The 23,258-nt window shown below is 37.5% G+C and overlaps 1 protein-coding gene across 4 annotated transcripts in view; it reads right to left on the bottom strand.

Moving 5' to 3' along the window:
- Positions 1 to 19,477, bottom strand: part of SLC33A1 (solute carrier family 33 member 1) — a 37,934-nt gene extending 18,457 nt beyond the window's left edge. For 3 of the 4 annotated variants that reach the window (XM_046003147.1, XM_046003146.1, XM_046003145.1), the window contains exons 1-3: positions 18,132 to 19,477; positions 4,753 to 4,943; positions 121 to 305 (exon numbers count right to left, since the gene is read on the bottom strand). In XM_046003147.1, coding sequence (XP_045859103.1) covers positions 121 to 305; positions 4,753 to 4,943; positions 18,132 to 18,906 — 1,151 coding nt within the window. In that variant the 5' untranslated portion in view covers positions 18,907 to 19,477. The remainder of the gene's footprint in view (positions 1 to 120; positions 306 to 4,752; positions 4,944 to 18,131) is intronic. The other variant, XM_046003148.1, reaches the window with a different exon arrangement.
- Positions 19,478 to 23,258: the final 3,781 nt, after the last annotated feature.

The following is a 23,258-nucleotide window of genomic DNA, read 5'->3' as shown; positions in this document are numbered from 1 at the left end:
TTGAAGTTAAAGATGCTTTCCAAGTCTTTTTCCATATATACTTAACACAGTTATTAGTGATACTGATGAATGCTCCTCATTTAACTTTTCTCATTTAATAAGGTTTTCTTTCATTTTTACCTGTAGGGCATGGCTTTGTAAAATATATTTAGTGGCTGGGGTCCTGCAGTGTATTTGCTGATAATCAGAGGCAATATTATCTGCAAAGGAACCATTGGAACTGCCAATAAGGCTAAATGTTCTTTGGGTACTCCCTCTTCTACCAATTTTAGTCCTGTTACTGCATCTGCTGCTGAAAAACCAATCTGCAATATAAAAACAAAAAAATACTTTGTGATTTACAAAATATTTTCCCCAAGCATACGTAAGTTCTTCAAGAACCTCAATCTCATTATTGATTTACAGTAGTTTCAAGTAAATGTACTATTCTATCTGGTACAACAATCAAGTTACAGAAGACATACTTTATCCTATGGTCTACGGACAATATTCAGTGAAAACAACTGAAAATTCAGCACTTTTAGGAACTGCAGATGGTAACAATTACAACTAATTTCCATTTCAAAAAGTTCAATCTCTTATAATAAACAGTATTCAAATCCCAACTTACTGATTATTATGTTTTAAGTTTAAAGAGTATTTAATTGACTCCAAATAAAATCTGGTTAAAATGAAGCATCACTGCCACATATACACATTTTTAATGATTTCTGACTGATCATAATAAAATTTCTAAAAGTGTCTAACATTTCAAAAGTAATTTTGAGACAACATTCTACCTAAAGGGTTAAATAAAATGAAGGGGAAGAAAAGCTATAGTTTAAATTTTTAAAAACAAACAAAAAAGAGGATGCTCAAAGTAGTGAGTAAAAGTTTGGGGTGAAACAAGGTATTTAGAGAGTCTCAAAGTATCTCTCCATAAATTAGTTTTTAATTACAGAAAGAAAAATATTAACTTTATAATGGGTTAACAAAGTAATCAAAGTTAACAACAGTTAATGGGATAAAGGGACATGATAAGGCTTCTCACAGAATTCCCCAAAGTCACCACTATATTACTTGGGTGATATTCCTGACATATTTACATTACCTGAACCTAAACACGAAGAAACATCAGACACACATAAATGGAAGGCCACTCCACAGAAAAATTTAGAACATCCAGGTCATGAAGGACAAAAAAAGGCTGATACCCATTAAATCCAATGTGTGATTCTGGACTGGATCTCTGACCAGGGAAGAATAAATTATAAAGGTTGTTACTGGGACAACTGGTGAAATCTGGGTATAGATTGTGATGAGATAACAGTATTGTATCAATTTAAATTCCTTAATTTTTGAGTAGGTTGTAGCTTGGAAAAGAAAACCCTTGTTCTTAGGAAATAAATACTCAAGGTATTTATGGATAAAGGAGCATAGTATGTACAGAATACTATTTCAGAAGAAATATGTAATAGAACACAAATCTGCAGAATACAGAAAGTGGAATTAACTGTTAACAATCAGAGAATTTGAGGGCGCCTGGGTGGCTCAGTGGGTTAAGCCGCTGCCTTCGGCTCAGGTCGTGATCTCGGGATCCTGGGATCGAGTTCCGCATCGGGCTCTCTGCTCAGCGGAGAGCCTGCTTCCCTTCCTCTCTCTCTGCCTGCCTCTCTTGTGATTTCTCTCTGTCAAATAAATAAAATCTTTAAAAAAAAAAAAAAGCTTTAAAAAACAATCAGAGAATTTGAATAATGACATATGGGAATTCTTTCAACTATCTAAGCAAATTTTCAGTGAGTGTGAAGCTTTATTAAAAAACATTCTTTAAAGAAATGGTAATAGTATGTACTTTAACTTCTTGGAATGGAGCCAAAGAGCAAATTTCACCATAGAAAAATTAAAAGCCAAAGATATTTTACTTAAATCCACAAAAGAATTCACTACATTTCACCCATTCTCTTTGTAAAAATTAGGTATACAAACTGACTTCAACATTTACTTTATCTTAAAGTGCTATAGTAGGAGATATCTATAGTACATATATCTAACAAAACACCCAGGATATACAAAAATTCTACAAATTGAAAAAAAAAAAAAAAGAGGCAGCTCTGGATATTTAAATGTCCAATAACCATATGAAAAGATGCTCAACCACTTTAGTCATCAGGGAAATACAAATTATAACCATAATGAGATGCCACTACACACCCACCAGAAAGGTTAAATTTGAAAGGGCAATATATGTCTTTGCAAGGCTGTGAAGCAATTGGAACTCTCACATTGTTGGAAGTAGGGAAAATGGAAACAACCACTCTAGAAAATTGTGTGGCAGTATCTAAAGCATTCCTTATGACCCAGCAATTCCATTCTGAGGTATTTACCCATCAGAAATGTGTATCCATGTTCACCAAAAGTAATGTATATGAATATTCATAGAAGTACTATTCATAATAGTCCAAAAGTAGAAAATTACTAAACACTTGTTGATAGAATGAATAAATTACAGCATATTAATACAGTGGAATATTCTAAGCAATGAGATGAACAAACTGTCACTATAAATAATAATATGGATAAATTATACAAATATAATGTTTAGTGAGATACAAGAGCCAGACATAAAAATGTCTCCATTTATTATAAAACTCAAAAGCAGAGAAAACTAATTTATGACATTAAAAGTCAGGAGAGATGTTACTTTTGGCAAAGTTTACTTTAAAAGGGAACATAAAGGCGCCTGGGTGGCTCAGTTGGTTGAGCGACTGCCTTTGGCTCAGGTCATGATCCGGGACTTCCAGGATCGAGTCCCGCATCGGGCTCCCAGCTCCTTGGGGAGTCTGCTTCTCCTTCTGACCTTCTCCTCTCTCATGCTCTCTCTCACTCATTCTCTCTCAAATAAGTAAATAAACTCTTTTTTAAAAAAATAAATAAATAAAAGGGAACATAATATTCTGTATTCTGTAACTGAAGCACCTCCTTATACACTATCAACAATGTAATTGTAATCTTTTACAAAGCAGTTCGGCAATCATATTCACTGACCCACTAACTGCCTACTTAAGAATCTACCAAAAGGAAATTCACAAAAATATTCATTAGTGCATTTTTATAATTAAAAAACATAAGCAAATATACAACAGAAAAATGAATAAATTACAGCAAATCTATACACTGTAACAATTAAATCACTATTAAAGTATCTTTTCTAAGTAGGCTCCATGCCCAGTGTGGGGCCCAACATGGGACCTGAACTCACGATCCTAAGATGGAGACCCGAAGTGAAATCAAGAGTTGGGCACTTAGCTGACTGAATCACCCAGGTGCCCCTAAAAAGTATGTTTCCAAAAATTATTTAATGATAAGGAATATGGGGTAATAAGACCAAAAAATGAGATAAAAATTATCTATGGTATGATCCAATTCCACTTTTATTTACATGCATATCTGTATGTATATAAATATATAGAGTTCCAATTGCTTCACAGCCTTGCAAAGACATATATTGTCCTTTCAAATTTAACCTTTCTAGTGGGTGTGTAGTGGCATCTCGTTATGGTTATAATTTGCATTTCCCTGATGACTAAAGTGGTTGAGCATCTTTTCATATGGTTATTGGACATTTAAATATCCAGAGCTGCCTCTTTTTTTTTTTCAATTTGTAGAATTTTTGTATATCCTGGGTGTTTTGTTAGATATGTGTACTACAGATATCTCCTATTAATATTAACGTCAATTATAACTTATTAATTATATTTATATATATAAAGTGTGTATACACACACACACTCACACACACACATAACATGCACACACACACAAACAGGAGAAAAAGAGGGCTGCAAGGAAATACACCAAAAGTGTTAGTAATGATTACCTCTAAATGATATAATTAGAGAATATTACTATCTTCCTTGAACCTTTCATTATGTTCTAAAGTTGAATCTTGAGTTCCTTAAGTTTAACCTTCCCAATGTTTCCTTAAAATGTAACCCTCCTTATCATTAGGCGAAAAAAATCACTATTTCAAAAACAATGAGGCTCCAATTTTTACTTCAGGGTTGTCAAAAGGTAACTGTAAAGTGTTTATAAAGATAGATACATAATATGAAACTCCTATAATGGACTAAGGTTTTAGGAATATTAAATCCAATACCAGAAATATCTTACTATAATTAAATAAACTTACATTTCCTCTAGCATAACATCTTTAAAATGTTTTTGGACTATAGAATTAGGACTTTTTTTTTTTTATAATTAGGACATCTTAAAATAGAAAACATAAAGAGTAAAATAAGAGCTACCAAAATCCCCACTTACTTACAGTATATTTCCTTTCAACATTAAAAAAAATAAGTCAACTCATTTTTAAATAGACTCTTATATTTCCAATTATAATACCTCTGACATTAAATGTACATTCATTATAATAGTAGGGAGCTGTTTTTTTCAAGGCCTTCATTTCCATACCAAGCATTAATATCATTCATTAAATTTCACATTTATTAGAATTCCTCTAATTTACTTAATTCTTTTCAAGATTCCAAGATGTTTAGATTACTTTGAAATCAGATTTGATATCATCACAACTTTTAAAACAAATTTAATAAACAGAAAGTACTGTTTTAAAAAAAAAAAAGAAAGTACTGTTTTTTATTGTTACATTCTAATAGTAGTAGAAAGGAACTTACGATATGAAAAGGCAATTGGAGTATTCCATGCTATTGGTAATTATAATAGGGTGGTACATTTGCTTTATAATAAATCTCTTACCTTTGCAGTTAGAATCAGAAGGCAAAATGTCAGAACTGCTGGCATTTTTATAATTGCAAAAAGCAACTTGTAAGTATCAGTGATTCCTTGGGTTTCTTCTTTTCCTACTGATACTTCTTTGTTTTCTTTTTTCAGAAGGGCAACTAGAGTTGTTGTTATCAAAAATACAGTTCCCCAGAAAAAAAGGAAATCTGAAATTAAAAATGTTAACATCTATAACTAACTTTTGAAATGACATATCTGCATTGATACCAAATTTTTTTTTTTTTGATACCAAATTTTGTATATACAACTTTTCTTCCCCTAAATCTGTTAGAAGATCAAATCATGTTCAAGGCAACATACTGAGCATACTAGATGAACAAGATAGCCCTGCCTCTGTCAAACATATACTACATAGACAGGGATACTTAACAAGGAAAAAGAAAAGGAATACAGACACTTGTGGGGTGAATGAAACAAGTCTGTTGTGTCATTTTCTTCAAGGAAAGTGCTAGGGATGACCAATGATTTTCATATCCCATCAGATCTATCAGTCATACTTCTTTTTTTAAAAAGTTTGTTTATGTAATGTCTACACCCTATCCATCTATTTATTTACTTATATGCGTAATCTCTACACCCAATGTAGGACTCAAACTCACAACCCTCAGCTCTTCTCCATCAGTGATACTTCTTAAGCATATAAGCCATTTTAGTTCTTTATTAAATTATAGCTTAAACAGATGCTCATTTATATTAGATCTTCCAACTTCTATTTTTAAAACTTTTTAATGTTTCTAATCTGTTTAGAATAGGCTTCAATAGGGGTACCGGATGGCTCAGTCGTTAGGTGTCTGCCTTCTGCTTGGGTCATGATCCCAGGATCCTGGGATTGAGCCCCTCATTGGGTTCCCTGCTCAGCAGGGAGCCTTGCTTCTCCCTTTCCCTCTCACCCTGCTTGTGTTTCCTCTCTCGCTGTGTCTCTCTCTGTCAACTGAATAAATAAAACTTAAAAAAAAAAAAAAAAGAATAGGCTTCAATAGTGTGACACAGAAGGAATTTCCTCATACTTGTACATGCATAATGGGGACACATCAAGAGTACTGTTTGGGTTGTCTCAGTGAAACAGAGCTTGGCCATTAGCCATTTTTTTGAACAAATCAAGCAGAGGGAATGAATTATGTTAGAAAGGTTCTGTGCAATAATTAAAAGTGATAGTAATATTAGAGGCACCATTTATTGAGTGTATATCTCCTTTACTACAACAATCCAATAGATTAACTAAGCCCCAATTTACAGATAAAGAAATAGGCTTAGGTTACATTGCCTGAAGCTACATTCTAAGTCAGTGGTAAAACTGTGATTTCAAACTTTTATACAACTACTTTCAAAACCTGTATCTCCTTAACCACCCTAAAAATCGCATCTTTGTTTGCCACTACAAAGCTTATTGGATAACCCTGTCTTAGTTTCTTCATCTGTAAAATAAGAGGACTTGGCTAGAAAATCCCAGATGCTTGCTAGTTCTAACATTCTAGAACAGTAGTCAGTTTTATATTTGTTTACTTTTCATTCTAATGCTCATATAGCATGACTAACTGTTCATGGAGCCTATTCACCTTTTTTCAAAAACAAGGAGAGCGAGCACTCCATACTCAGGGTTTTTCCTATTTAATGGTCATGCTCTGTTGCTGTGCTAACTGCAAGCTAACTGCTGTGTTCACTACAACTTGAACCTCACTTATGATGGAGGCAGATGGAATTGTTTAGACCAATTACTTTAGACTACCTTACTATTCTTTTTTTTTTTTTAGATTTTATTTTTAAGCAATCTCTATACCCAACATGGGGTTTGAACTTACAACCCCAAGATCAAGAGTTCCTTGCTCTACCAAATAAGCCAGCCAGATGCCCCTCACCTTACTGTTTAAATGCTTCCTTTTTTGTGTTATCTCATTGGATTTTCATAGCAAACATGTGAGACAGGTATTATTACTATGCAGTTAGACATAAGGAAAAGAAGCTCAGAATATTTAAATCTTTGCCAAAGGTCAAATAATTAGAGGTAGAAATTGAACCTAAATCTTCTAAATTCGAGTTTCATATTCTTTTCATTATTTTATACTGCCTATATAATGATTATTTTAAGTTAATGTTGCAGTAAGACTCTACTAGAATTAGCTAATTATTCAGTCTCCACAAGCCTAACCAAAATGAAGTCTCTGCTATTCAAATTGTGCAAATTAAAGAAGCTCAAAGTCTTCAAATATATATGGGCTCCTCTCTCAGCAGGGACCATGGTCTGCTTCTCCCTCTGATCTTCCCCCTCTCATGCTCACTCTCTCTCATTCTCTCTCTCTCAGATAAATAAATAACATCTTAAAAAAATATAGAAACTTGTGTTCTGGAGTGAATTCTCCACCATAAGAAATCTATAATTTTATTTTTTTAATTTTTTATTTTTTTAAAAGATTTTATTTATTTATTTGACAGAAATCACAAGTAGGCAGAGAGGCAGGCAGAGAGAGGGGGAAGCAGGCTCCCTGCTGAGCAGAAAGCCCGATGCCAGGGCTCGATTAGGACCCTGGGATCCTGACCTGAGCTGAAAGTAGAGTCTTAACCCACTGAGCCACCCAGGCATCCCTATTTTTATTTTTTAAATTAATTTTAGTTATGAAAAGAAAAATATGAAACATGCTTAAACACAAAGGTATCCATTTCAAAAAATGCAGCCATATATACAAGTCTTATGCTTAAGGTTCATCAAAATAACATAATTACTAGTTTATGTTAATGTAGTGTTTTACAATCTGGTTCAAAAGGAATGAACAATTTAAGATTATTCATTTAAGTGAGGCTACTTTTCGTTATTTTTGCATTCTTAATTCTGTGAATGTGACAAGTAATGGCTTGTTTATAGTATTTCATTTACAATACTATTCTCATTCAAAAAATTTTATTCATCATTTGGTTTAAATTAGCAATTTAAGAAATCCTGAGGGGGACCTGGGTGGCTCAGGCAGTTAAGAGTCTGACTCCTGATCTCAGCTCAGGTCTTAATTTCAGGGTCTTGAGTTTAAGCCCTGTGTTGGGTTCCACACTGGGCACAGAGTCTACTTTTAAAAAAAAAGAAAGAAAGAAACGCTGAAAAAAAAAAAAAAAAAGAACTATGCTACTTCCACTGTCACTAGAAATTTCAATTAATGATCTCTAATTAAATGTGAAATTAATTAAAAATTTTTATTTTAAGTTATATACTAATTCAAGAGTTCCAGTTCACTAAGCAAAACATTTTTAAGTTTGCTTAGTATATTCTCCCAATTTTCATGAACAAAATCTTCACCTAGAATCTAAACTTCAATACCAGGAGAAAAACAAGAATAAGAACAAGTTAAACAGGTTTCAATGCTGTTTGCAGGTAAGATTATTTCTAATTTCTTCGTGTTCTTTGGATAAAGGAACAGTACACGTAAAAAGAAGGCACTGACAATGCATCACTTCAGAGCTCTCATTCAAAGGCTTTCCCAACAGCCCACACAGAGAGAAGAATGGAGCTAATAGCTCAGAAAAAGAGACTTAACTACTGCCAGAAAATATATTAATAGGTTTTCCGAACACAATTACCATAAACCGTAACGAATCATTAGACTGCTGGTTATTATTAACACTGCTTTGATGCTAGAGAATATCCATATGCTGATAAACCAACCATTGTAAAGATATTGTTACCAAAAACAATCTAGGTATTTCACTACTAACATTTTAGTTAATTTTGATTTATGTGTTTCATCTGTAAAAGCAATATGATGTGTGTGTATGTATTAAGATGTCAAAGCTGATGTGCAGGGGCGCCTGGGTGGCTCAGTGGGTTAAGCCTCTGCCTTCCACTCAGGTCATGATCCCAGGGTCCTGGGATCAAGCCCCGCATCTCTGCCAAGCAGAGAGCCTGCTTCCTCCTCTCTCTCTCTCTGCCAAAAAAAAAAAAAAAAAAAAAAGCTGATGTGGGAGTTTCACATACATGATTTTTAGGCAAAGATCAGAGGTCAAACTAAATATTCATAAGTGGCTACTTATGTATGTAAGATCTAGTACTTCCATGAATGCAAAATTTAAAAGCATGTGCCAATTTACCAATAACCAAGAAGAATATAATAGCTAGCACCTGAGTGCCTATTATGTCAAAGCGAGACATAGGACAGTACACTAAATCTCACTCAATCTCACTCTCTAAGTATTATTTCACTTTATACACAATGAAACAGTATTACAGTTCACAAAGTGCCAGAGGTGGGTGTAAACTCAGATCTGATCCTAAAGCAATAATGTTTTCCAATGTACTACCCAGATGCTCAGACCAACACCTATCTACAGCAAGCAGGCTCTCTTTCCTATCAATCAGATATGCCTGAGAAGATACCCATTTTAGCTCCAACCACAAAGTCTGGAACACAGATACTTCAGCACACTTGTACTCCCCTTCCCCGCTTCCATCTCCCCAAACAGTAGTATGACAAAGGGTACGCAAACCCATAGGATAAATAAACATGGTGCATCTTCTTAAAGAGTTCACTTTACTCAATAGTTTAGAGGGAAGCCTTGTTAATGAAAAAAAATATACATAGAGGGAAGGCAAAATTTCCAAGAATTTTTAAAGATAAAACATCAGACTACAAAAAGCTTTTAAGGCTTTGGACTAAGTGCCCAGACCCTTTAACTAGGTATAGGTTTGCTCTCTGCCACCACCAGAAGAGACAGATTAGGAAGCATTGTCTGATATCCTCGACTCAGATCAAATTCTCTCTCCCTGGACTTCTCACACTACGGAAATTAACTTTAGTCCTTTAGAAGTCAGTGACAGGAAAGCAAACTTTCCGTTTGTTCTAAATGTTAGGCCTTCCTTTCACCTTCTTGCTTTTGGCACAGCAATCTATTTCACAAGTTAGAGCATGAAGGGACTTTAGACACCCATCATCCAGTCCGACACTCTCACTTTCACAGTGGAGGAAACTGAAACAGTGTGATTGGCCCTAGGTCACTGGCTGAGTCTTAAAAGAAATAGTCTTTTCTGTGCCACAAATCTCTCTCTGAAGCATTTACTCAAAATATCCATGATGTTGTACAGCTCTCACAGAAAATGCTATTTGACTATATAATATATAGTCATATCTGATTTGGGGATTAGGATGTTAAAAGATAGCATATAACGCAAAAATCAAGTAAATATAAAGCAAATTTCGAAACCTTCCTAATCTCTTATTTTTCCTAACCCTTTAGGAAGATAAAGCTATGTTTGAGATCATATACCTCTTTTCTTTTTTTTAGATTTTATGTATTTATCTGACAGAGAGAAAGACAGCAAGAGAGGGAATACAAGCAGGGGGAGTGGGAGAGGGAGAAGCAGGCTTCCCACTGAGCTGGGAGCCCAATGCGGGCTCAATCCCAGGACACTGGGATCATGACCTGAACTGAAGGCAGATGCTTAATGATTGAGTCACCCAGGCATCCTGAGATCACATACCTTTTCACTAACTCCAACAATGTTAGGTATTCCTCTGGAGTAGAAGAGATTGTTTCTTCAATCAAGGACTGGATTAAGCAGCTATCTTACTGGACCATCTTATCTGAAAATTTGGGTTCAAACTCTGCCTAAGATGCAAGGCTGAGAAATCAATAGATTTAGTGTTCCTATCTTATGCTAACACTGCACCCCCATTACCGGATAAAAGTAAATCACTCTTTAATTTTTAAAAATATGTTCTGGTCAGGCACAAAATCCTAAAATGGATTTTAATTAAAATATTAAACATATATATCTCTACTCTGATGCTATGATAGGTTCTTGCATTCGGCTTTTGTATAACCTATATCCTGACACCCCTAAATCAATTTTTGTGAGCTGAATTTAGACTTTTATAAAACAGCAGACAAACATTCCAAACCAGCCAATGAAGATGAAGAGTACATCAGAAGAGTTAACATGAAAAATGATGGTAACATCAAATGCTGACAAGGATGCAGAGAAAATGGATCATTTATATATTTCTGATAGGAAGATAAAATGGTATATCCATTCCATTTTGGAGAAAAGGTTGGCAATTCCTTTTAAAACTAATAATGGACTTACCAGAAACCAGCCTTTCTCAGAGAAATGAAGACTTATTTTCACATTACATAGCCCAAAACTGGAAACTACTCAGATTCCCTCCAATGGAAGGGTGGTGAAATAAACCATGGTATGTCTAAGAAGTGGAATACTTCTCAGCAATAAAAAGCAACAAATCATTGATAGATGCAACAACCTGGATGAACCTCAAAGAAATTACGCTAACTGAAAAGAGCTAATCTCCAAAGGATACATACTGCATGATTTCATTCCGTAACATTTCTGAAAAAACATAATTATAAAGATGGCAAACAGATCAGTAGCTCCCAGCGCTTAGGGATGGAGAAAGTGGGTATAGCTATAAACAGGCAACAAAAAAAGTAGTCTTGTGGTGATGATACAGTATCATCATTGTGATAATGGTGATTATATAAGGTTACACATGTGATGAAATTACATAGAGCTACTCACATGCACACACACATACAAATATAAATGAGTACATGTAATAATTTGGTGAAATCTAAATAACTGTATGAATGGTACCCACGTCAATTTCTTGGTTTTGAGATTGTACTATACTTATGTAAGAGGTTAACAGTGGAGGAGCCTGGGGAAGGGTGCATGGGATTTCACTCAACATTTCTCTACCCTACTGTGAATCCATAATTATTTTAAAATAAAACATTAAAAAAAATTAATGGGAAATTTAAGAATGCAAAGGTTCTTTTTTTTAATTTTTTTTTTATTTTTAAGAACACAAAAATTCTTGGGGCACCTGGGTGGCTCAGTGGGTTAAGCCTCTGCCTTCGGCTCAGGTCATGGTCTTAGGGTCCTGGGATCGAGCCCTGCATCGGGCTCTCTGTTCGGCAGGGAGCCTGCTTCTTTCTCTCTCTGCCTGCCTCTCTGCCTACTTGTGATCTCTGTCTGTCAAATAAATAAATAAAATCTTAAAAAAAAAAAAAAAGAACATAAAAATTCTAAAACTGTGTGAGGAGTAAGAAATGTAGGTCTCAAATGTAAGATCATATAAAGCAATCAAAAATAGAAATCTTTAGGTATTTTTGAAGTCACCTATTCTGTAGCTTTAATTGATCACCACTGGACTTCGGCCAACAAGGACTGTGATCAAAAGAGAGGAGAAAGAGGGCGCTGGGTGGCTCAGTGGGTTAAGCCGTTGCCTTCGGCTCAGGTCATGATCTCAGGGTCCTGGGATCCAGTCCCGCATCAGGCTCTCTGCTCAGCAGCGAGCCTGCTTCCCTCTCTCTCTCTGCCTGCCTCTCTGTCTACTTGTGATCTCTCTCTGTCAAATAAATAAATAAAATCTTAAAAAAAAAAAAAAAAAGAGAGAGGAGAAAGAATGATTTAAAAAAAAAAAATTCTTAGATAACACCAAACCAAGGAATAGAAATGGTGGACAAGAATAACATCTTGCTTTTTGTATGTGTACCCCATCCATAAAAAAGTTATAGCATGCACATACATAAATTATATACTTGTGACCACCTATGCTAATACAGTATATACAATGTAAAATATAAATCCAAATTTTAAAATATGAAGTTAATTTTTTAAAAGAATGAAATTAAGGAACACATATGGGGTACATGGCTTGCTCAGTCAGTAGAGCCTATGACTCTTCATCTCAGGGTTGTGAGTTTGGATCCTACACTGGGTGTAGAAATTACTTAAAAACAGATTCAATAAAAAATATATAAAGAACATGTATAAAATGCCAGATTTATCTAAGATTGTGTCTTTAAAAAATAGGTGTAATCAGAGTTTTATATTCTTTATTTCTAATTTTCTAGGAACAGAATATCTCCTTTTATAAGGTAAGTCTATTTTGCTTTCTCAAATTAGTTTTCAGGAAGACTATAAATGAAAAGTAGGAGACTGCCTGTAATTAGAGAGGTTCTATGATTCTATCATTCATAAATGTATAATAAAGGCCAATTTAATTGGCCTCTACATAAATTTCAATAAAAGCAGAAGTGAAATTCAGAGTAAAATATATGCCAAATAAAATCAAATAATTTTTTGGTTTAGTGTATATCTTATAAATTGACTTTTCCAAACAAAAGCAATCCCACAATTCTTTACTGGACAAAGAAAGCACATAGTATCATTTCTCCTTTGCCTTGTTTTAAAAACAAAAAAGGCTTTAAGACCTTCTTTTTTGGGATGTGGGCTTCAGTTTTTAATATCTAATCCTTCCTGAATCTACTAGGCCTAGTATTCCTCTACTTTTCTCACTTTACTACTAGGGTCCCAATATTTGAAAATAAGTTCTAGACAAATGTGTGTCTAGCAATGTAAGATCCACCAGATTCATGAACTTGTCCCATTCAAAGCAAAATGACAGCTAAATTCAAGGATTTTTATATCACATACTTTGTATGACATTTACCCAGAGATTGGCTTTTAAGGCAATGAATTACTTTTTTAAAAAAATTTTAAAAAGACTCCTAAAATTATTATACAGTAAAATTAATTTTTTTTGGTTTGCAGTTCTATGAATTTTAACACATATATAAATTTCAAATCACCACCCCATAATCAAGATACAGAACAGTTCCATTACTTCCCAAACTCCCTCATGCTATCATCCACTTAAACTCACCTTCTCCTCATCCAATCTCTAGCAACTGCCCATCTACCTCTATAATTTTACCTTCTGAGAATGCAGGAGAATATTTTAAGTCTAAATGTACATGCTAAAGAATATATTACAGCCTATTTAAAAATATCTGGTCTATCTAGAAATGGGTCAGTACTGGCCACATTCTAAACAGCAATTCTGGTCATGCAAAAAATATACTGAGTCCTGCTTCAGAAAGCATGACAAAGAAATTTGTCACTAAGTAAGAATTAATTGGTCCTGCTCTCTTCTGAGTTCTAAGAATACCTTACAAATACTGGAATAAGTATATTCACTGCCAGTTTAACTAGCTTTTCTTTCAACATCAGTTTTTTTCAAAATAGTTCCTTTTTTCCTGATTGACTCTTATATGTTCATGCCTACCTATATGACAAATTCTTAAGGTCTAATACGTTTACTCTTCTCCAGTATCAGACTAACCTGCCCCCAACCCAAATACCCCGCTCTTTACCCCAATCACTTCTATTCATTATTGTCATCACTGCTTCTAGAGGAGTAGGCCTCAATTACCAGTTCACAGATTAGATCTAGACTAAAAACATATTTCATCTGAGTCGAATAATGTTTTTAAAATTACAAAATCAACAAAAAAGGGAAGCTCCAGCTTCTCTTGAATACTGGTAAGACTTGGCAATCCTAGGATCCTACCACCATAAGACACCAATTTATTGAAAACTGAAGATCCCCACCCTTAGATGGGCATGACTTTTCAAGTCATCACTGTCCCCTCCAAACCCTACAGTCCTCTACCAAATCACGTGATTCCTTTACATTGTTCATCTACCTACTCCAGCATTTTGGTTTGCCAAGTCCCATTATAAAATCCTTGGGAGCAGAAAATTCTCAAATTTTAACACCTATCACATGGCTAGAACCAAACAGGCACTAAGTGAATAAATGACACTGGTCACTTAAAAAACAAAACAAAAAATTCTTGTCATTTCTAGGCCATCAGATATTCCAGAAGTGGGCTGATGTTTTTAGACATCAGCAGTTAAGAGTGCTACTTTTCTCTGGTAGAAAAGCCCAATCAGCACAAATTATATTTAGGTTTCAAGGTTTTTCCCTAGTTTCCTACCAACCGTTCGAAAGATACTAGTAGGTCTTTTGTAAAATAAAGTGTGGATACTCTTTGCTTTATGCCATTTTAGCTTACAAGTTTTCTAAAAATGCTCTACATTCAGATAGTGGGGGGAATCCTATATCTCTACCTCCAACTAGGCACTGGACCTCAGTTTCTTCACCTATAAGAATGAACTGAGATGGCTGGGGCACTTGGATGGCTCAGCTGGTTTGGCATCTGACTCTTGATTTAGCTTGTGTCATGATCTTGGGGTCATGGGATCAAACCCCATGACAAGCTTCAGCCTCAGTGGGGAGTCTGCTTGAGATTCTCTCTCCCTCTCCCCCTCCCTTCAGCTTGTGTGTGCACACTCAAGATCTCTCTCTAAATAAATAAAATCTTTGAAAAAGAATGAATTGAGACAGTAACTAGACTTACTGTGGTGACCACTTTGTATTGTATACAAAAACTGAATTATGTTGTACAACTGAAACTAATACTATTAAATACCAATGTTACCTCAATTAAAAAAAAAATCAGCTCCCCAAAATACAACTCAGAATCTAAATTATTAAAAAAAAAAAAGCAATATATTATCTTTCCAAGTCATAAAACTATGTTCTAATATCTGTGTTCTTCTGGGTTACTTTCATCACCTCTTGCAGCTCAAAAGGTTCTTTTTTTTTTTTTTTAAGATTTTATTTATTTGACACACAGAGATCACAAGTAGGCATAGAGGCAGGCAGAGAGAGAGGGGGGAACAGGCTCCCTGCTGAGCAGAGAGCCCAATGCGGGGCTTGATCCCAGGACCCTGAGATCATGACCTTAGAGGAAGGCAGAGGCTTAACCCACTGAGCCACCCAGGTGCCCCAAAAGGTTGTCTCTTTTTGCTCATAAGATCCCTGAAAACCAAAAGGGGCAGGATAGAAAAAGCTCACTTCTGAGTTCAGGACTGCCTTGGATCCCTGACGTACCAAAAAGCCAATCTCAGCATAAGCAAGGTTTTGTTTCTAAGGGATTTTTCTCATCGTATCCTTCATGTTCTATATTTATTATTTAGATTACTGCTTTCTAAATGGCAAAACTGTCTTTTCTCAATACATTCCATTTCTATTTATCTGTAACTCAAAACAAACTGTTAATCAGAGAATATATTTTACAGTTCTAAAATATGCAATAATTCATATTTATAATTCATAATTAGGCTTATAATTTTCTGATTTTTCTAAACACTTGCCTCAGTGTTTGAGTTCTTCTTTTACTACCTAAGCAATTTTATTTCCTTCATGATTCTTTCTGTGCTCTTAAAATTCCTAAAAACTGCTGTTCTTTCCTTCCTTTCCTCTCTTTTCTTTCTTTCTTCCTTTTTTTTTGTTATACTGCTACTAAGTTCCAGAAAGATCAAAGCTATAAATATAATATGTACAATCATAAAGAAGAGAATGAAAACCTTCAACTCTTAACTTACTAAAATGTCTGAACTAAAAACAGCAGTCTACTACACACAGAAAAAATTAAATAGTAAGCTATTTTTACAATTTCCTGGAGACAAAGTTCAAATTTCACAGACCAAATAGCTATTCAAAAGGACAAATCAGTGTAAATAAAAATCCAACATGGCACAATTTTGATCTTCCCATTGGGGAACAGTTGTGACTAAGAAAGGGTATAATTAACATGGCTACTGAATGCATAATGGCATTCTGTGGAATTACTTAGAGAAAGCTCTAATTTACCTAGTCAGTAATTTAGTTTCCACAACCTCTTAAATCTTGACATCTGCTCTGAGGCTTTCCAATGTTAAATAATACATCATTTCATTAGTACTTCCTGGTGACATCAATAGTCACAGTACAAAATGAAAAGTTGCATAAAAAGCAGTAAGATGCTAATACAATGCATTCACAAAATATTTCTAGGCAGCGAATTATCCATAGAACAGGGGCCCCAGAACACTTCGAGACCAATCTGTTTAAGTACAAAGCAGTATCTCTCAACCATTTTCGGCCCCAAACCAATTAAGGAAATTATAATCATCATTTCTTCAGTAGCAGTAGCTCAACAGCAGTTTGAGGAGGTAGATAAGGGGGGTCCCTTACAGGGCATTTCAAGAGATGAGTAGTGCAGGTGTGAACCCTCCATCCTCCACACCACCGAAATATTATTATATAACCCTTATACTTCCCTCACCACACAGCTACCCCTGACATTTACCCTGTCTGGAATCCCCAAGCTAGTACTGGGAAGATGAGAGAAAGCTGAACTGCTTAAATTTCAAGAGAATCACTTAAATACATCATTATCAGAATAAAGAATTCTACCATATTCCTGATGTTGATTATTCCTGATTTTGCTGATTTTTACTTCTGTTTCCCAATTGTTAGGAAAGCTTAAAAAAAAAAAAAAAAAAACCAACTCAGAAAACCTTCCAAGGACATATATTTTACTTATTCAGAAAAAGGAGAAATTTGGGGCGCCTGGGTGGCTCAGTGGTTTAAGCCGCTGCCTTTGGCTCAGGTCATGATCTCAGGGTCCTGGGATTGAGTCCCGCATCTGGCTCTCTGCTCGGCAGGGAGCCTGCTTCCCTCTCTCTCTCTGCCTGCCTCTCTGCCTACTTGTATCTCTCTCTGTCAAATAAATAAATAAAATCTTTTTAAAAAAAAAAGGAGAAATTTTGCAGAACTTACACAAAACTGCTTACTGGATAAACTTCAAACTTCTCATAGCAATTCAAGAAAATCTTACTAACTGGGTCACAACTTTTCTTTCATCACTGTTTCCCAAATCTGGTCCGCACAATTACTGCTTCAGGCACTCTGAACACGGTAGGTACTGTCCTGTACCTTTTTATACTTCACAGCTTCAGTGCACTTTCACCTGGCATTGTGCATTCTAGAATTCCACTTATTCAGTTCATGGAATTTTATAATTCAACAAGGTCAAATGTTATCTGCAGTGTGAGGCCTGACTCTCACAAGCTAGCAACCCTGAGCTCCCCAAAATGTCCATTTCTCCTATTCCTTGAGGGTTGGACTCTGCTTTATTCATAGGAGGCCCTTAGAACTCTGTCACTCTGTCAACTCATTAATGCTGAATAAATTAACCCTATTCTATTCACCAGAAGGCTAGAAGAGGACTCTTGGTATACCAATAGAGGCAGAAATGAACTGGAATTAGAAATATCAATCCAATAAAAGGAAAATGTAAACCACAGGAGTTGGGCTGGATACATGTCTTCACACTAGCCGAACTTCTAAAAAATGTGCATCTATGTATAAAGCAAGTGTCAACAGCTTCCTAGACTGGCAGTTTTGTTTGTCATCACACAACAATGTTATTGGATGAGCTGTCTCTCCCTGCTCATTGCAGGGTACTCATCAATTATGACTGCTTTCCTGTACTCATTCTGGCTGAAGCTCATTTTAGCAGAAAACTTAACCTCGGATAATCTCTCACAAAATAATTCCCAGCAAATTAAAATTACGAGATTGCCTTCAACGTCACACACTCTGTCAAAAGGACTCATAAACGAAAATAAACCTAACCGCATAATTGCTTAAATACACTACCTGAGAGAGTAACGATTCCCCTGGGTTGAGGCTGAAATCGCAAATATTTGTTACAAAAATCGGCAGATTCAAGGGCCAAAAACAAAACATTGCCCAAAAAATAGCCCGCAGTCTGGCCCACTGAATTGCAAGTAGAAGCATAACCCACGTTTTCCCGGGATAACATAGTTAACGCCCAGCCATCCACAGCGATGTCCTGAGTGGCGGCCAGGAATTCAAACAAAAAGAATGTCACAGTGAGAGCAATCACATCGGGCGTTCTGCCATCAGTGTTCCCGAGCAAACGGTCCACTTGAGTGGATAAATAGATCATGAACAGTCCCAGTATATACTGTGTAGGGACAAGCCAAGATTTGCGACGACCGAAGTTCCTAAAGTAAACTGCATCAACCAGCGGGGCCCAGAGCAACTTGAGGCTGAAGGGCCAAAAGACGAAACTGAAGAAAGCTTGATCTGTATAGCTAACGTTTTTGCTCTGCAAAATGAGTGGGATGCTTCCCGCCAGGCCCAGTGGAATGCCCTGAAGCACGTAAAGAAAAAGCAACAGCAAAATGCTGCTTAATTCGGCCCGGCAGCTCCGTGGCGGTTTTGAGAAGTCACCCGTGCCGGTATCCCGCAGAAAAGCTTCTTTGTCCCCTTCCCCGCCCACCAATTCCTGATGACTGTCATCCCAGCCGCCTGGCGGCAGAGGACCGCTCTTCATATCCAGAGAGTGGCTGAAATTCCCCGGTCGTCGTTGCCGACTGTTGTCCTTGTGGGAGATGGTGGGTGACATATCAGAGACGATGCAGAGCCCCGTCTGTGGGGTGCCGGGGCCGAGCGTCTTGGAGCGCCTAGTCCCAGGTCCAAGGCTATCGCTCTGGACCAGGGTCTCGATGGTTCAGGGAGGAGGAGGACAGGGCGAGGGGTGATAACGGCACTTCTTACAGTGGCCCGGGGAGCTGAAGCCTGGAGTCAGTCCCCCGACTGGAGGCCCAGGCGATCCCCAGGTAGATGCCCCTTGGACCGGCGTCAAGGAGCCTGAAGGTGCCCCCCGGGCAGCCGCGCCGGGCTCGGGGCTGGAGAAGAGGGCCGTGGTGCTACGATGGAAACGGGCCTTTGGCTGCGGCGAGACCGAACGGCCAGTCTTCCGACCCACCTCCAGTTCTCGCCGCCACCACTGCAGCAGACAGCACTTTCTCCACAGGACTCCAGAGAAACCAGATAGATAACTTCCTGCCTCGCGCCTCAGGAAGTGGTCCTAGACTCAAATGAGTCCTGTCCACGCCTCCAGAGCGAGCCAATCAGGGCATGCTCCCGAGGCCGCCTTTGGAAACAGCGCTTACTAGGAACCCGCAACTCCGGTGACCGGGACTTCATGGGAGGATTAACGCGGAAGCACCGTGCGGCCTGGGCGGGGCGCCGCGCGAGCTTTGGCTCTATGAGCGCATGCGGCCGTGTGGAAAGCGTGGGCCTCGGTGATTGGGCCCCTGCGGCCACGTGAGGGCTGCTTGAGGCAGGCCTGCGCCGGTTACCGAGTGATCACAGGTGGAGCTTCTGCCGGCGCTTGTCGCTATTTCGGGGAAGGGCAGTGCCCAACCTCGGGGCCAGGAATTGTGTGACGCCACTGCTTTCGTGGGCCAGACAGAAAGGGGGAGGAGGAGGGTTGAAGTTTACGCAGTGGCTTTATCAGCAGGCAAGGGTGTCCCAAAAGGGTAGGGAGAGACCTGGCTAAATGGAGAATTGCGTGCCTCACAGTGCCTGTGTATTTAGAGAATGATTGAAACTGCTCAGAGGGGCTAGGTTTCTCAGTAGTCCGTTCTTTGTTTTTTCTCCAGCGTGGTGGAAGAAATGTGGAACTGGGGTCTGGATAACCAACACGTTAGGTTGGGTAGGTTGAAATCTTGATTCCTTCCATCCCTCCTTAGGGTTGAGCCACCTAAAAGGTCTTGTAAGAGCCAGATATTAAAATTTTGTTTCGTGTTAACTGGATATATATGCAGCATTGAAATGATAAGAGAAAATAACGTTAGGGAACCAATAGCATTAATTGTAATGTGTAGGAAACACCTATAAATTTTTATATATAATTATTTATATTGCATACTGTTTTTCATTGGATAATGAATACTAAAAACAACCTATGCTTAAAAGTTAAACATACCAGGGGCGCCCGGGTGGCTCAGAGGGTTAAGACTCTGCCTTCTGCTCAGGTCATGATCCCAATCCTGGGATCAGAGCCCTGCATCCAGCCCCGCATGGAACCCACATCGGGCTCCTTGCTCAGCGGGGAGCCTGCTTCCTCCTTACTCTCTGCCTGCCTCTCTGCGTACTTGTGATCTCGGCCTGTCAAATAAACAAATAAAATCTTAAAAAAAAAAAAAGAGAGAGAAACATACCAAACCTCACATCATTTAAAAGATAAAACATGTTATTGCTGGCTTTTCCCAAATAGTCACAAGTTGCAATAACTTGCCCATCTCAAAATTAATAAGAAGGAAAAGGTTGGTTTCCTGAAGATGGACATTAAAATTTGAATGCGAAAAGTTACCCATTTATGGGGCACCTGGGTAGGTCAGTGGTTAAGCATCCAACTTTTGATCTCCCCTGTGGTCACCATATCAGGGTGAGGAGGTCAAGCCCCCTTTGGAGCTCCACACTTGGTGCTCAAGATTCTCTCTCTCCGTCTCCCTCTACTCCCCTGCTGGTGCACATACTGTCTCTCTCAAATAAATAAAATAAAAATATTTTTTAAAAGTTACACCTTAGTTAAATGTAGTATAGATTTTGGACAGGAAACCAAATTAATACAAATACTACATTTCTGAAAACTAATTTTATGCAATGCTTTAGGAAATGCTTTGCAACTCTTTAAGGACTGGTTTTGAACCTGTGTTCATTCTTTTCTTCATTTTGAGAAAGAGAGAGAGAGAGAGAGAGAGACCAAGTGGTGAGGAGGGGCAGAGGAAGAGAGAGAATTTTAAGCTGGCTCCAGGCCCACTAGGGCTTGATTGCATGATCCTGAGAGATCATGACCTGAGCTGAAATCAAGAATTTGGTGCTTAACTGGTTGAGCAACCCTTGAGCTGGCTTCCCTCAGAGCAAGTGATTTATGGAAGGAACAAGGAAGAAGTTACAATGCTTTTAAGACACAGTGTCAAGAGTTACATACTTCATCATATTCTATTAACTACAAGCAAGTCACTAAGCCCATCCTACCTTTAAGGGAAGGAGAATAAAGTTTTACTTCTCGAAGGGAGGAATATCAAGGAACCTGTAGATATACTTTAAAATTGTCGTACTGGGTATCAGTGAATCATTTCAATCTAAATATAAAAGTTTCTCAAGTTCAAGGAAGTTTTCTTCTATTACTTTAAAAATTGTGTGTAATTTTTATTTTTATATGCAGATTTTTTAAAAAAAATATTTTATTTATTTGACAGAGAGAAATCACAAGCAGGCAGAGAGGCAGGCAGAGAGAGAGAGGAGGAAGCAGGCTCCCTGCGGAGCAGAGAGCCCGATGCGGGGCTCGATCCCAGGACCCTGAGATCATGACCTGAGCCAAAGGCAGAGGCTTTAACCCACTGAGCCACCCAGGCGCCCCTATATGCAGATTTTAAAGGGTTTTTAAATTGAGAAGTTTTCATGAAGGAAATGGTGCAGCTCTGGCTAAACTCAGGTAGAGGTGCCAATGGAAGGATATTGGTATATTATAAATCTCAGATATTTATCACACCAAACATGACTGTACTTTGGTCATTCTGCCTTTCCAATATTCAAAGCAAACCTCTCAGTAACTCATCATTTTTAAAAGCCAAGTTAACATCTCAGGAGTCCAGCATATAGGAGTCAACACTGGCTAGAAGTTTCTAAACTAAAACTTGTGATCATATTGCCTATGACACAAATAAGAAAATCAACAGACTGATAGACATTTGTTATCTAGAGGTGCCTGGGTGGCTCAGTCGTTAAACCTCTGCCTTCACCTCAGGTCATGATCCCAGGGTCCTGGGATCCAGCCCCGCATCGGGCTCCCTGCTCTGTGAGGAGCCTTCCTCTCCATCCCCCTTTCCCCCTGTTTGTGTTCCCTGTCTTGCTGTGTCTCTATCAAATAAATAAATAAAATCTTTTAAAAAATTGTTATCTGAAATCACTCAACATAGTACAATTGCCCTCGACTTTTTACAAGCCAACCAAGAAAGTCCATACACTAGCTAATATATCTTGTACCGATCAAAAAAAAAAAAAAAAAGGTGAAACAATTAGTCAATTTTTTAAAGACCACTTGGTTACCTAAAGTTGATCAACTGATCCTTGATATTTATTCTCAAGTTAGATGTAGAATGTCTAAAAAATTAAATACAAAATAGTTTCCAAATATCTAATGATATTTAGTGATTGTCTTCATTCTTTATGCCTTTCCCCATCATCGGTCAGAGTTTTGTTTTCATTTTTTGTTTTGTTTTGTTTTTTAAGTAGGTTTTACACCCAACATGGGGCTTGAACTTAGGACCCCGAGATCAAGACTTTAATGTTCTACCGACTGAACCAGTTAGGTGCCTCATGCCAGGTGTGTAAATATTACTACATGTCTATCCAGAGATGATATTCAGCTGATGATACCGCATCAAAAAGAAAGCAAAACCTTTTCAGTCAGGTGCTCTCCTATCCTATTCCTATTTTGACCAAAAGCAGGTTGGAGGTGAGGGATGGGTCAGGAAATTCTAATATGGTGTACTCTTGGTTTAACTAATGTGTAGGTGACAATGTAATGTGATGCCTGGTGTTACACATGGTAAGTCAGCTGGTCATACATACTATATTCTTCACATTTAAACTCTCAAGGCTTCCTGGAGGATCCTTGATAACTGAAATTGATTTCCTTGAATTTGATGTGGCAGTTTTAAAACATAGCTCCCAAGATCTTTATCACTTTTCCCTTTGAGAGGTGGAGTCTCTGTCCCTTCCAATCTCTTTTGGAACTGAGTATCCTCCATTAAGGGTAAAACTGTCTGGAAAGGAGCTAAGTGAGGCCCATGGCTCTCAGTTGTTGGCTGAGCTGCCAGTCAGCAGCATCAACTTGGTTACCGTGTACAGGAGCTACACTGAAAGTGAATCCTCCAGCCCCAAGTTAAGCTCTGCTTGCTG

The sequence above is a fragment of the Meles meles genome, chromosome 4, assembly GCF_922984935.1.
Source record: "Meles meles chromosome 4, mMelMel3.1 paternal haplotype, whole genome shotgun sequence".
NCBI lineage: Eukaryota > Metazoa > Chordata > Mammalia > Carnivora > Mustelidae > Meles > Meles meles.
This window is presented reverse-complemented; position numbering and strand designations above follow the sequence as displayed.